Source organism: Girardinichthys multiradiatus, chromosome 22 (assembly GCF_021462225.1).
Source record: "Girardinichthys multiradiatus isolate DD_20200921_A chromosome 22, DD_fGirMul_XY1, whole genome shotgun sequence".
Lineage (NCBI taxonomy): Eukaryota > Metazoa > Chordata > Actinopteri > Cyprinodontiformes > Goodeidae > Girardinichthys > Girardinichthys multiradiatus.
The window spans coordinates 44,687,971-44,703,008 of NC_061814.1; the positions used below are offsets into that span (position 1 = coordinate 44,687,971).

The 15,038-nt window shown below is 42.5% G+C and overlaps 2 protein-coding genes across 3 annotated transcripts; one reads left to right on the forward strand and one right to left on the reverse strand.

Annotated features, from left to right (window-relative positions):
- Window positions 1-205: 205 nt before the first annotated feature.
- Window positions 206-12,258, reverse strand: LOC124859253 (clathrin heavy chain linker domain-containing protein 1-like). Of its 2 annotated transcripts, none has more exons than XM_047351928.1 (11): window positions 11,781-12,257; window positions 9,932-10,104; window positions 9,694-9,779; window positions 8,321-8,519; window positions 3,829-3,965; window positions 2,908-3,007; window positions 2,716-2,822; window positions 2,388-2,559; window positions 1,287-1,483; window positions 983-1,165; window positions 206-553 (listed from the first exon to the last, which is right to left on the reverse strand). In XM_047351928.1, the coding sequence occupies exons 1-11, from the start codon at window positions 11,970-11,972 to the stop codon at window positions 357-359; spliced, it is 1,743 nt and encodes a 580-aa protein (XP_047207884.1). In that variant the 5' UTR covers window positions 11,973-12,257; the 3' UTR covers window positions 206-356. The 2 variants fall into 2 exon arrangements, with proteins under 2 accessions (XP_047207884.1, XP_047207885.1); XM_047351929.1 differs by having other exon boundaries at window positions 413-553; window positions 983-1,115; window positions 11,781-12,258.
- A 6-nt stretch (window positions 12,259-12,264) lies between these two features.
- Window positions 12,265-14,752, forward strand: rps27a (ribosomal protein S27a). The gene is made up of 6 exons (XM_047351931.1): window positions 12,265-12,306; window positions 12,416-12,480; window positions 12,804-12,858; window positions 14,184-14,269; window positions 14,349-14,480; window positions 14,563-14,752. Exons 2-6 carry the CDS (start codon window positions 12,433-12,435, stop codon window positions 14,710-14,712), a joined length of 471 nt encoding a protein of 156 aa, XP_047207887.1. The 5' UTR covers window positions 12,265-12,306; window positions 12,416-12,432; the 3' UTR covers window positions 14,713-14,752.
- Window positions 14,753-15,038: the final 286 nt, after the last annotated feature.

A 15,038-nucleotide genomic window follows, 5' to 3' on the forward strand; every position in this document is an offset into this window, starting at 1 on the left:
CATCCTTCACTCTTCAGTGGAGATGTTTCCTGTGAACTTTGATGATGAGGTTTCCATCTTCCTCTGCTTGTACCTAAAACCTAAGAAGATAACCTGTTGGGCTGGATGTCCTCCCTGGTGATCTTGATGCCGTCTTCCTTTCACTCCAGTCAGCTGCTTTCAGACTTTCAGACAGAAGAACAACAGGAACATCTACAGGATGTAAGTCAGAGGCAGGGTTGGTTTCAGTCTCTGCAGAAGGTCCAACATCAGTTCTGACTGTTTCATTTAAATCACAGAACAATGAAGTGACTCTAGCTTCAGCTGAACAACAGAAGGTTTTTATTCTTGGTTCAAATCATCTGAAGAACCAGCTTTCATAGGAAGATGTCCTCCGTGAGCCGGGCTCCTTCCAGGTCAGGTGACCTGACCCCGGTTCCGTTCTGGTCCAGCAGGACGGAACGGACCGCCTGGCTCAGGTCGTCCCGCTTAAGGTCAGAGCAAAGACAGGCCACCTGGTCCCAGACGTCCACCGAGGAGCTGCTGTCCTCCAGGATGACGTCAACCAACACGTCTGAGAGGACATGGAGACAATCAAACAGATTTAATTCTGGTCAAAATGTTGACGTTAAAGTTTCTGAATCCCATCATCTGTGATGGACTGGCGACTCCTCCACGGTGGAGGTCACTCCTCCACGGTGACCTCCACGGTGGACCCTGCCTCTCACCCAGTGACCAGTGCCCCACTCCACCCCACCCACCCCCATATTGCTGCATCTGACCCTGTCCTCATCACCACTGTGTGATGGTCCATGTCTGAATCTGGAGAGACGTCCTCTGGACACCACCAACATGGTATCCTCCCTGCTCAGTGAGGTCAGTTTTAATGTAGGTAATAAACATCATCGTAACGTTCAGCAGCCTGATTGGATGGATGTTAACAGGTGAAGGGACAGAACTGGGAACATCTCGGCTTCATAGAGCAGTTTTCTGATGCACTCACCTGGACCTCGGCTCATAAAGCCGTCCAGAAGCTGCAGAGCTAACCGATGCTGTTGAGGGTCTGCCAGCATGGAGGCACAGGCCCCGCCCACCGATAAGACGGCTGCCTGACCCCTCTGAGAGACTGTCAGCAGCTGGAGAAGGGAGAGGCTGGGTGAGGAGGACAGGACCCACATGCACTCCTCTGGACAGAAGAACAAAGTTCATCTAGAAAATGTCTGAGGATCTTCTCTGATGCTCCTGATATTAATCTGACTCAGCGGTCCTCATAAAGACAGTGAAACAAGCTGAAACACCAAACTGACCTGCAGAGAGCTGCTGCTTCATGAACTCAGCGGCGCTGTGGATCAAACCTCTTCTGCACATGCTCAGTGCAGTCTTCTGGTGTATCCTGCAGCCCTCATAGATCATGGTGGCCAAAGCCAGACACAGGTCAGCTGCGCCTGGGTTCTTCTGAGCATGCTCAGAGAGAGTGTCACCCAGTTTCTCAGTGAACGTCAGTCTGAAAGGAAAAAGATCACCAGCTGCAGGTAAAACTGTAAGATTTCCCTCCATGTCTGAGTTACACCAGAACCTTCTTCAGTCGGATCCAAGAATATTTACGACATCTGCTTTTCATTTCTAAACATTGTTTTCACTGATAGAAGAATCTGCTTATCGACCTTTTGCAGAATTAGATTCTATATGAAGAGTCTGGATGTTTATTGTCTCGGTTCTGGTCATCACCTCAGAGCTGGATCATAAAACAACCACAGAACTCATGTTGGTTTATTTATCTGAGAGAAAGAGACGCTGCTGTCTGGATGGTGAAGCTTCAAAGTTTGCCTGAAAAAGTTAACATTTTGGGCTTCATGAGGAAGTCATCAGAGAGATGTTCTGTTTGAACTTAAAGAACCAGGACTGAATACAGAACATTGATTACACAGGCTCTGTTCTGGTAGAACCAGCTCTCAGGTTCTGAAGCGGTCTGAAGCTGAACTGTGTCTGTTAAAGATTTTTCTATCTTTTCTAGACCTTCTAGATTCTTCAGTAATATTTTCTTCTTCTATATTTAGTTTTTCTGGTTCTTCTTTGTGAAGATTTTTGGTTTTAATGGGTTTATGGAGCCATCTCCAGCTGAGCTCAGAGTCTTCAGGGTGTTTAAGATTTCATCTTCAGACCTGTTTATTCTGGACCTAGACAAACATGTGACTAGTTCATGATGCAATAAGCAATCTTTAGGTGATGTCTTCATGAACCTTCATGTCTGCTGATGCTTGACTTCAGCTCAGTGTTTACCTGAGAAAACCTGACGGAGGATCATGTGTAGGTCTGAAGCTGGACCAGTTCTGGATCTGATGTTTCTTGGTTAAATCACACATTAACTTGAACTGAAACCAGGACCAGAACCATGTTGATAATCTTACTTGTTCTGAGTGACGGCGTGAGTGATGAGCTGCATGTCTCCATGCTGCAGAGCACAGCTGACGCCCTGCAGCGACACATCACCTGACACACGGTTACCTGTTGCCACGGTAACCAGCAGGGCCCAGAAGAACAGCAGGGCAGGGGGGGTGGACGCTGGGGGGCCATGCACACCTGAGAGCAGAGAGGTGACAACAGAAGCAGCCATGAAGAAGAACCAAGAGAGAAGGAATCTCTCCAGGGTCCTTCTATATGTTTCTGCAGCTCAGATGGTTCAGTCAGCCACATATCCTGCTAAAGCTGTGCAGATGTCTGCATGTGTGTGTCCACCTTCAAACATCTCCATAGTGTCGGAGTTCCTGAGGACTCCTCCAGGAGATCTGGCTGCATGCAGAGCTGCTGCTTCATACTGAGCTGCTTCAAAGAGCTCCAGGAACCTGAAGGAGACCAGAATCAGTCAGAGCTTCATCTGGCACAGACACTCTGAAAGTCAGCAGGTTCTGATCTGGGTTAGAGCACCACCTGTCCAGGTGATCACTGAGCAGTTTGGACTCATCGACCCCGGTCGGTTCTTCATGCTCAGACAGCTCAGCGTCAATGCAGCAGAAGTCTTCATCCATGTCTGCAGGATGAAGGAAAACAGGCTTTCTGAAGGTTTCTCCAACCTAAATTTAAAACGTTAATAGCTCCATGAGAAATGAAAGGGAAGACCTGCAGAAATGATGGGAAATAACGTAAAAATATTTAACTTCGTTGGTAGCATTAGCAGGTTAAATCGAACTTCAAGCAGTTTTTTTCTACACGACTTGATTGCTGGAGCACCTCCAGCCCCAAACTGCAGCTCCTACAGTTTCATCTCACAGGTTCTGATGACGGGTCACTGGGTTCTACAGAAACCAGCTGCTGATAAATAGAAGAAATCACCTGAACGTACAATGAACCCTGAATGTCTGCAGGCATTTTGCTTCTGTGCATTGTGGGATTTGTAGTTCCCTCACAGCATCAGAACATCTGAACTCCTCAGCCTGGATTAGAAATCACAGAACCTTTCTGTACTTCATGCTGCCGGGTCGTCATTCTAAATGACAATTCATTTTCAACTGATCAACCTGCTTAAAAAAAGGTCAAATAAAAAATTACAGCAATTAAAATTTTATTTGATTACAAATAAACAAACTATGATTTGAATATAAGTGAAGATCTGGTCTAGATCTTTTAGGCTTATTTCAGAATTTTAAAGCCTAACATTAAAATAATTACATTAAAGAGTCTCTAAGACCTTTTTTTTCTGAGATGGACCTTCTGACAGAAACTGGTCTCCAGAATCCTTCCCATTTGGAAGGAGGATCTGGACCCAGAACACTTCATTCATAAAGCATGAAACCAGTTGTTAAACCAGAACCTGCGTGTGTCTCTTTAGTGAATCAGGAATGAAAGTCGGACCTTGATTCTGCAGTGATTCTGAACTGATCATTTGGATGTTCTGGATCGTAGAACCCAGGAGATTCTCCAGAGGAACCTTCTGCCCTGTCTCCTCCCAGCTCATCAGATGGTCCCAGACAAACTTCAGACGTTTGAAGCTGCAGAAGAACACATGAAGGTTGCTGCTGTATTAACTCAATTTGACCACCTGGTGTCAGCAGAAACAAGGTCCGAGCAGAAGCAATAAAATGATCAACCACACCTTCATCTACCATCTGGGCTGTTGGAGCTGTTGGTGGAGTTTAATCTGTAGATGTTTCTGTTTGTTAATAAAGATCCAATAATCTGTAGTTTAAACAGTATTTACCTTCTGGTTCCTTTGAGCTTCATGCATCTCCTACAGTTTATGAAGCACTGATTTGGATCACTGGGTTGGACGTCTCCTTCTAGCTGCTATAGGCAGCGACGCAGCCGCCATTGCTATGCATTGAGTCATGTGAACAGAACCACGCTGCTCTGATCCATCTGTCTTTAAATGGGTCATATTTCTTTTCTGATCTGATTTTTATCAAATGTTTCTCACAATAAATCTGAGTCAACTGCTGATGTTATGATACATAGAAATATGTTAAAACTCTCCCTAAACATAGATCTATCAGAAGTGTAAACGTAGATCTATCAGAAGTTTAAACCTAGATCTATTAGCAGTTTAAACCTAGATCTATCAGTAGTGTAAACATAGATCTATCAGCAGTGTAATCATAGATCTATTAGCAGTGTAAACATAGATCTATCAGCAGTGTAAACATAGATCTATCAGCAGTGTAAACGTAGATCTATCAGAAGTTTAAACCTAGATCTATCAGTAGTGTAAACATAGATCTATCAGCAGTGTAATCATAGATCCATCAGCAGTGTAAACATAGATCTATTAGCAGGTTAAACATAGATCTATCAGCAGTTTAAACAGATCTATCAGCAGTTTAAACATAGATCTATCAGCAGTTTATACATAGATCTATCAGCAGTTTAAACATAGATCTATCAGCAGTTTAAACATAGATCTATCAGCAGTTTAAACATAGATCTATCAGCAGTTAAAATATAGATCTGTCGGCAGTTAAAATATAGATCTGTCGGCAGTTGAAACATAGATCTATCGGCAGTTTAAACATAGATCTATCAGCAGTTTAAACATAGATCTTTCAGCAGTTCAAACATAGATCTATCAGCAGTTAAAATATAGATCTGTCGGCAGTTAAAATATAGATCTGTCGGCAGTTTAAACATAGATCTATGAGAAGGTTAAACCTAGATCTATCAGTAATGTAAACATAGATCTATCAGCAGTGTAATCATAGATCCATCAGCAGTGTAAACATAGATCTATCAGTGTTTAAACATAGATCTATCAGCAGTTTAAACATAGATCTATGAGAAGGTTAAACCTAGATCTATCAGTAATGTAAACATAGATCTATCAGCAGTGTAATCATAGATCCATCAGCAGTGTAAACATAGATCTATTAGCAGGTTAAACATAGATCTATCAGTGTTTAAACCTAGATCTATTAGCAGTTTAAACCTAGATCTATCAGTAGTGTAAACATAGATCTATCAGCAGTGTAATCATAGATCCATCAGCAGTGTAAACATAGATCTATCAGCAGTGTAAACATAGATCTATCAGCAGTGTAAACGTAGATCTATCAGAAGTTTAAACCTAGATCTATCAGTAGTGTAAACATAGATCTATCAGCAGTGTAATCATAGATCCATCAGCAGTGTAAACATAGATCTATTAGCAGGTTAAACATAGATCTATCAGCAGTTTAAACAGATCTATCAGCAGTTTAAACATAGATCTATCAGCAGTTTATACATAGATCTATCAGCAGTTTAAACATAGATCTATCAGCAGTTTAAACATAGATCTATCAGCAGTTTAAACATAGATCTATCAGCAGTTAAAATATAGATCTGTCGGCAGTTAAAATATAGATCTGTCGGCAGTTGAAACATAGATCTATCGGCAGTTTAAACATAGATCTATCAGTGTTTAAACATAGATCTTTCAGCAGTTCAAACATAGATCTATCAGCAGTTAAAATATAGATCTGTCGGCAGTTAAAATATAGATCTGTCGGCAGTTTAAACATAGATCTATGAGAAGGTTAAACCTAGATCTATCAGTAATGTAAACATAGATCTATCAGCAGTGTAATCATAGATCCATCAGCAGTGTAAACATAGATCTATCAGTGTTTAAACATAGATCTATCAGCAGTTTAAACATAGATCTATGAGAAGGTTAAACCTAGATCTATCAGTAATGTAAACATAGATCTATCAGCAGTGTAATCATAGATCCATCAGCAGTGTAAACATAGATCTATTAGCAGGTTAAACATAGATCTATCAGTGTTTAAACATAGATCTATCAGCAGTTTAAACATAGATCTATCAGTAGTTTAAACCTAGATCTATCAGTAGTGTAAACATAGATCTATCAGCAGTGTAATCATAGATCCATCAGCAGTGTAAACATAGATCTATTAGCAGGTTAAACATAGATCTATTAGCAGGTTAAACATAGATCTATCAGCAGTTTAAACAGATCTATCAGCAGTTTAAACATAGATCTATCAGCAGTTAAAACAGATCTGTCGCCAGTTTAAACATAGATCTATCAGCAGTTTAAACATAGATCTATCGGCAGGTTAAACATAGATCTATCAGCAGTTTAAACAGATCTATCAGCAGTTTAAACATAGATCTATCAGCAGTTTAAACATAGATCTACCAGCAGTTAAAATATAGATCTGTCGGCAGTTAAAATATAGATCTGTCGGCAGTTGAAACATAGATCTATCGGCAGTTTAAACATAGATCTATCAGCAGTTTAAACATAGATCTATCAGCAGTTTAAACATAGATCCATCAGTAATATATTAGTATTATATTATTTTATTTAATCTTCATTAAACCAGGCAAAATGTTTCTATTTAATATTTTAAACCTCGTGCTGCTTTTCATGGCGTACCTGAGTACATTTATTATTTCATGTTAATTATATCTTAGTTACATTCAAAGCAACATGTTCTTCTGCTACTAGAACCCTACTGGCCTTTATTGGACCTGTTCTGTGTTCTTCTGATGCTGATTCTGCATCACTGACTCAACTCATAGTAATGATGCATGTATGTCAGGCGGTGTCACATGATGTCCAACCCAGTGATATATTAATGGTATTAACAAGTAGGAACCTACAGCAGACCTTCATGCAGCTGAATCCACCACGAAGACCAGATATTTCATGTTCAAACTGATCACCCTTTTTGTTTCCTTGCAAATATTCCTTCGTGTTGAGTTTGATGCAACATGTTCTAACAAACCTGGACCGGGTCAACAACAAACTGGGGAGGTTGAGGAATGCTGTCTGGATCACTCCGCAGGTGAACAGGTTACCTGGAAACAGGTGAGGGTAATGATTGGGTCTAAAGGAGCATCCCTGGAAGGTTCAGTCGTTAACAAGCAAGGATGGAGCCAGGTTCACCACTTTGTGAACAACTGAGTGAAGAAATAGTCCAAAAGTTTAAGAACAACGTTCCTCAACGTACAACTGAAGGAACTTAGGGATCTCATCATATACAGACCATAATATCATGAAGAGATTCAGAGAATCTGGAGACATCTCTGCAGCAACGAGGAAAACCAATACTGAATGGCTGTGACCTTTGACCCCTCAGAGGCACTGCAATAAAGCCAACATCATTTTGTACCAGATATCACCACATGGGCTCAGGAACCCTACAGAACCTTTTTTCAGGTAACAGCTCATCTCTACAAGTTAAAGCTCTCCCAGGCGACTGTGGCTCAGTAGGAAGAGTAGTCGTCTTGCAATCAGAAGGTTGTGGTTCGATTCCAGCTTCCTCCTGCCATATGTCAATGTGCCCCTGGGCAAGGCACTTAACCTCAAGTTGCCTACCGATCTACGTATCGGTGTATGAATGTGTGAGTGTTAGTGAGTGTGACTCTAGTGTAAAGAGCTTTGAGTGGTCTGTATGACTGGAAAAGTTCTATATAAGTTCAGTCCATTTACCATTTACCATGCAAGGCCAAAGCCACATATCAGCAACACCCAGAACCAGCACTGGCTTCTCTGGGCCCAAGCTCATCCAAGATGGACCGACCCAAAGAGGAAAAGTGGGTTGTGGTCTGATGAGTCCTCGGTTCCCAAACTCTGACTGAGTGTTAGAAGGAAAGGTGATGAAACACAGTGGTGAACATGACCCGGTCCAGCTTTGATGGAACGTGTTGCATCAAACTCAACATGAGGGAATATTTACTAAAAATCAATAAAGTTGATCAGTTTGAAGATGAAATATCTGGTCTTTGTGGCGGTTTCAGCTGCATGAAGAATGAACAGGATCTGCAGATTCTGGTTCTATTCTGGTTTAAAACTACGACCCAGCTTCACTGGTACTGGGTTTGGAAGTTTATAGTTCCATACCGGGTCATCAGCCGGTGGTTCCGGGCTCTCAAGTGGTCTCTGTGGTGCTCAGCCTTCTGCAGCTCAGATTTATGCTCAGACTGGACCTCCACAGGAACACATTGACTCTTCCTTTCCAACAGAACCTCTCTTTGGGTCTGTAAATCCTCTAGAAGTACCTGCAGAAACTCAGGATCCTCACACTGGGCCACAGTCAGACCTACAGAACCACACAGAGATGGGTTTATCAGTGAGAAGCTGCAGAATAATCTAACACAGGAACAACCTGACCGAGTGAGTCTGTCTCAACAGAACCGGTTTCATCCTGGATGGCCCAGTGGGTCTTTGAAATGTTCTCTGTTAGGTTGGTTGTTTCATAATTGTTTTATATTAATTATTGGTATTTTTTTTGGGCTCATTGTGAGCGTGTTTGACCCGTTCTGATGTTCCTTAAAGAACATTAGTTTGATTTATTTGTTTTTGGACCACGATTCTGTGGTTCTGTAATATCCTCATGATAAAGGTTCTGTGAGGTTCCTCTGAGGCTCTTCCATCTGTTTCATGTTCTCTTCAGCTAAGAACTACCCTGCTTCCCAGTGTTTCCTTGGTTCTGATTCTCCTCCAGGTCCACAGCTGGTCTCAGTGTCTCATCCTGTGTTTTTGTCCTGCTGGTTGGTTCCTCTGCAGAACTTTGCGGTCCCTTAGAACATCTTTCTGCCTTTTCTTGTGACCTTGCTGGTTGTCGTCTCCTCCTGTGTGATTGTTCTGTGGTTTCTCTGGCATCTCCGTTCAGTCGTATCGGGTCTGGTTCTGCTTGTTAAGGGTCTTATTTCAAACTTTGGTTCTGCTTGTCTCGTGCTTCCTTTGTCATTCTGTTTAGTCTCTGCAATCCATCAGAACCAGAGATCAGGACATGTTCATGGGTCAGTGTTCAGTAACTGACCCGATGTTCCTGGAGGTGGGATGTTCTGAGGTCAGCGACTCAGCCCAATCAGCAGTGCTGAAACAGTCAGCAGAATTTAGTGGTTCATTGTTATAATTCGGATAAATTTACAGTGTAATTAATTGGTTCTGAATGCGACCATATGATTCTGTGTTGTTCTGAACTGGACCTGTTTGTAAAGCGTCTTTAGATGATATTTGGTGTAATTTGGTTCTGCAGAAATAATCTGAACTAAACTCCAAAAAATATTATTTATTGAACTTGTTTTATCTGAATTTCAAACTGTGTTCTGACCCGGTGGGTTTAGTTTGGACCGTGATCAGTTTGCAGCCTAGTTCTTAACATTAGCTTCAGAGAACCAGCTTTGGTTTCATTCACACACTGAAGAACATCCAGAACATTCAGTCTATCAACTTCAAGCAAACACAGGTTAAACTTCATGACACCGGACCTGGTACCAGTCTGCTCTGAGTGGTAGATTTCTGTCTCCTGACCTCCTCCTGAAGTTCTGCTGTTTGGCTCTGAAGGACAGAGATTCTGGAAAGACACAGAGGGACACGGTGATGAGATATCTGTGGACCACCATCACACCAACAGAAGAACAAATGAAGACTACATGCTGACAACAAGCAGAACCTTTGGTACTGTTTGGACCAACCTTTGTTCTCCATCAGAACCAGCAGGCTCACCTGTCTGTGATCTGAGCAGCCTGTCTCTGACAGCTCAGCAGGCACTGTAGGTGGGACCCAGAACTTGCTGCTGCAGCTTCATCCTCCCTCCTCTTCAGCTCCCTGATGGTGTCGTCATACTCCGCCTTTATGGCCAGAAGAAGCCTCCTATAGGCTGCTGCTCGACCAATCACCTGCAGGATACAGACTGGAGTTTGAAAATGATAAAGTCCATTTCTGTCTTCTCCAGATGGTCCTCTAATCTGTTAAAGAGCTCCGGATCAGTTCCACATCCTTTCTGAAGTTCCCTTTGGACCTTTTATCTCAGTTTAGGTCCAGTTCAGTTCCAGGCCATTTGTGATGTAAAGTCCTGGTGTCTGGTTCCTCAGTGATGGCAGCAAGGAGAGGAAGACGGATCTGAGCTCCCGCTGCAGTACTGAGGGTGTTGCTCTGGTCTGTTATGGAGCTGGAGGAGCTAAGCTGAGGGGTGAAGCTCAGGATTTACTGCTCCATCTACCCTCCATTTCCACCTATAGGCAGGAGATACGCATCACGGCTGAAAGAAGCAAATCCTGGATAAAAGCAGCTTCTTCTGTGGGGTGGAGATAAGGAGAAAAACTCCATCATCCAGGAGGAGCTGCTGCTCCTCAACATCGAGAGGTCTCGGCTGATCAAGATGGATGGAGGAAATTGTCAAGTATCTCCTGCTTTTGGTAAACGGGGTCTTGCAAAACATCTCTAAACTTTTGCATATTTTGTCTCCTTCCAAACAACAAACCTCCACAGATCCTTTAGGATTTTATGTGACAGACCAACACAAAAAAAGAGTAGAGAGGTGGAGTGGAAGGATTTTTCTCCTGCAAAGAAACTTCTGAATCATGAAGAGAATTTATCTGGAAAAATATCATATGATTTTTCATAGCTCCCTGAACCCAAAAGACCTCAAACTGCTGGAGAACATGTGGTTCACATATTGTAGGACCGTACTAAACTGTTATAACCCTACTGGACTGGGGTGGTAACTAATCAACTTTATATTGGATTTCAGTGTAATTTACCTCAGTAATGTTCCTCAGTAATTTATGATGTGACTGAAAAAGAAAGAATGATATTTACTGCCGGCAAGCAGCTAAAATGTAATAAACAGACACTGATTGAGTGAAATAAGCTCCACTAATCAAGACTGGAGAGAAATGGTAGAAGAAATTATTGATATGGAAAGATTGACCTTGTCTTTAAGACAACTAAAATTTAAATGTGATAAATATCGCTCAAAACTGACTTCCTGATTGGATCAGAGAAAACTCTGATCTCTTATAATATTATCTCTAGATGTTTAACCGACAAACAAGGTTGAATTCAGAACTCATTATGGACCAGCAGCTCCAAACACTAACAGGAATATGTTGACTATATGTTGACTGAATGGGAAAACCTAAACGCAGTATGAATGTTTTCATGAATTATGAATCATTGCTGATTAGAAATTCTTGGGTTATTCCTGGGCTCCACAGTGGCTAGGCACCATCTCCTCCCAACCTGCAAGGACAAGCCAGAATAGACGATAACTGGAGGCTTTATTCTAGATTGTAACCGACCAATGAAAGGCCTTTAAACAGATGACACCAGCTTTTGATGAAGACAGCTTTAGTTTTGCTGGGTCAAACAAACAACCCAACCCTGTTGAGTTGAACCAGGTTGACTCAGTCCAAATTTGACACAGCAGTTTTAAAAGTATAATCACCTTCATGTGTTTATATCAACATTTGAGCTCCTGCAGGTTTATAAGCGGATATGCGTGTTTTAGTGAAACCCTTCCTTTAATAGATTTTTTATAAAAGCGCTGATATTTATCAGTTTAGCTGATCACCTTATTGAAAACAGAGCGGTAGATGATGTACCGCAGCTCATCAGCGCCTTCGTCTGGACACTGCAGGTACTTCTTCTCTTCGTCAATAAACTCGTTCAGAGACTGAAAAAATCTCCTGTCGTCCTCACACAGCGCCGTGTCCACCAGAGAATTAATTTCCGCCTTTTCAGGGTCATTTTGTCTTTTATTCATCTTTTTATTCCTCGAGTTTTACACCAACTCCGGCTCGTCTGTCTGGTAAAACCTCAGCTACAAAGCAAACACTGTGTTACCATGGATACCGAGAATCTCACAACTGTGAAATCAGGTTTCTGATAAATAAGTTAAGTTATTTAGGTATTTGCCTTATTTTTATATGTATTAAGTACCAAAATGCATAATAAAAAGCATGGCAATGCCATAAACATGTCGGTTTTTAATCAGGCAAAGTGACGGCCAGCCACCCCATGGAAACGCGTGTAGGTAACCCCGTGCCGTTCCCTGTGAGGTCCTCTTCTCAGGATCCGCCATTAGGAGTAAACCGGTGGTGAGTTGGGCTCCGTGTTTTTATCTGGTTTTAAAAGAAAGTAACCACTTTTAGGTCCCGTTCCCACTCTGACTAGGTTCTGATAGTCACTCTGTGTGTTTCCCTGCAGGTGGACCGAACCCCACGATGCAGATATTCGTGAAAACCCTCACGGGGAAGACTATAACCCTCGAGGTGAGTTTGATGGAGGGGTGAGGCGTTTACTGACTGCGGTCAACATGGGTTTTCCCTGTTTTGCTGTTGAAAACAACCAAATTTAGACATTCTGCAATAAATTAAAAAAAAAACTCAACATAATGCTTCTTGATCATAATAAGCGGCTAAGGTGAAGCTATATGTGGCCAATGAAGTCAGAGCAGTAAACACGTGTGGCAGCGGCAGGAGCGGAGAGAACTCATTTAAACGGAACCGATAGTATAGCTTTTGGATCACGTTAGTAGTCTTTATACAGTACTGTTTTCTAATGCAGCAGGTGACCGATCTGTCTTGTTTCACAGGTTGAGCCTTCAGATACCATTGAAAATGTCAAGGCTAAAATCCAGGACAAAGAAGGTGAGTTTCATAGTTTCCCAGCTAAAATGTGTTCTGTGCTGCAACAGTTGATTCATTGAGATTATCTCTTATTCTGCTGATCCTGAACATTTCTAAATGAATAAACTGCAGACTTTTCCATTGAGCTCTACTTCCTTTATAAAGAAATATCATTGGATATATTTCCCTACTTGTAAAAAAAATGAAAGATTCACCTGATTTTAATTCATTACTATTTTTAATGTGTCTACCTTTAATCCACTCTGGCTTAGAACGGTCAATCTTTGACTGTTTATAAGTCAAGTTTTCTACTAGTTAAATTTTTTAATCAGTTTATCGTGAAGAACCAAATCTCAACAAATGTGATCCCAAGGCAACATCATCCTGACATTATCAGACTCCATCTGTATACAGAAATGGAGAATATGACCTTTCAAATCTAATTAAACTAAAATTCAACCCTGATTTTAACGCAGGATATTTCAGTTCAGTTTATAGTGGCAGCTGAGTTTTCTAAGGAAGTCCAACGGAGTCGTTGGCTTTGCAGCAATCCATCTGAAACTCTATAAAGTGTTTTGAGTTTTTGGTGGCCTGAGGCCCGTTTAAATGGGGTCCAGCTAACAAACGACGCCTGCTAAGTTCTGCTCCAGTCCTACAGAGCCACTATTTTGCAACTTTTATATTCATCCCCAGCCGAGCACACCTGAATAATATGGCTGAATTACCTCCTCAGCAGGTATGAAGGGTCTGCAGATGTCTGTGTCATTTGATTGGATCATTCAAAGGTTGTAGGATAAGGTCTGATTCGAGGTCTGGAGTCTTGGACCCCTGACCTAAAAAGCTGTTTCTCCACCCTGACCTCTTCAACATGCCATCAAGTGCTGCAGAAGCCTGGCAGTCACCCATTAATTTAAGTAAGGTGTGTGGCATCAGGGAAACCCCTAAAACCTGCAGGCCAGTGGATCCTGAAGACCAGGGTGGAGAAACGTTGCCCTGAAAATGTTCATTTCTAGAAAAGCTCCCTGGAGAACTAAAGCCCACTGATCCAAACATGAAGGCTAAAAGCTCCAGGTTCATAACAGGTAGAATCAAGGTTCCGACGCTGTAGTGAAAAGCTGCTGCTACACCTGTCTTCATGTCTCTGTGGGATAAACGCACTAAAGGACGTCAGATTTCACTGTGTCTGCTCTCTGCTTGGTGTTGATCAGAACCAGCCTAGAAGCTGGTTCTGATCAAACATCAGCCCAGATTTCTGCTGCATACCGTTGGTAACACCAGTTGAACCTGAGACTGTGGATGTTGGCGTTTCCAGTTCATCACCAGTCTTTGTTGGGATGTTTTTGCAGGAATCCCTCCTGACCAGCAGAGGTTGATCTTTGCTGGAAAGCAGCTGGAGGACGGTCGGACGCTGTCAGACTACAACATCCAGAAGGTGACGTATGCTTCGGTTTGGGTGGAGGCCTCAGGATGAATAAATCACTGCAGCTGCTGCTCTTGCTTCCTGTTTGCAGGAGTCCACTCTGCACCTGGTGCTGAGGCTGCGAGGAGGCGCCAAGAAGAGGAAGAAGAAGTCTTACACCACCCCGAAGAAGAACAAGCACAAGAGGAAGAAGGTCAAGCTGGCAGTGCTCAAGTACTACAAGGTAGGAACACCTCAGAGGACGGACGGTTAGAACTGATGGAACGGATTTATCTGCAGCAGGTTTAATGTGGTTCTGTCTGCAGGTGGATGAGAACGGGAAGATCCACCGGCTGAGGCGTGAGTGTCCCGCTGACGAGTGCGGCGCCGGCGTGTTCATGGCGAGCCACTTCGACCGCCACTACTGTGGGAAGTGCTGCCTGACGTACTGCTTCAACAAACCTGAAGACAAGTAGGCAGAAACTGGAGACAATAAAGATGTTTGATGCAAACTGAGACTCGGACTGGTGATTTCTACAGAACCCATCCATGCTGAGTCAGTTACAGAAACGTCTGGAGCAAGAAATCCTGAGTCCTTGTGTTAAATGTGTCAGCAATTAAAACTTCAACAATTGGCTCACTCAGAAAAGCCTCAACCGGTGTTTAGTGTGGATCAGAACCGGTTATAAACCCATCACTACTTCGGTGGTCAATTGAATGTAGCTGCAGGTTCAATTAAAACTCTTAGTCCAAGAAACACGTTGACCTAACAGGATGTTTGAATCCTTCAGAACCAAAGATT

Coding starts and splice junctions, on each gene's coding strand:
- rps27a (XM_047351931.1), top strand. CDS start 12,433: ATGCAGATATTCGTGAAAACCCTCACGGGGAAGACTATAACCCTCGAG. Junction 12,481..12,803: donor GGAAGACTATAACCCTCGAG/GTGAGTTTGATG, acceptor CTTGTTTCACAG/GTTGAGCCTTCAGATACCAT. Junction 14,270..14,348: donor CAGACTACAACATCCAGAAG/GTGACGTATGCT, acceptor TCCTGTTTGCAG/GAGTCCACTCTGCACCTGGT.
- LOC124859253 (XM_047351928.1), bottom strand. CDS start 11,972: ATGAATAAAAGACAAAATGACCCTGAAAAGGCGGAAATTAATTCTCTG. Junction 3,966..8,320: donor AACCACCGGCTGATGACCCG/GTATGGAACTAT, acceptor GTTCTTCTGCAG/CTTCAAACGTCTGAAGTTTG. Junction 1,484..2,387: donor CACGCCGTCACTCAGAACAA/GTAAGATTATCA, acceptor TTTTCCTTTCAG/ACTGACGTTCACTGAGAAAC.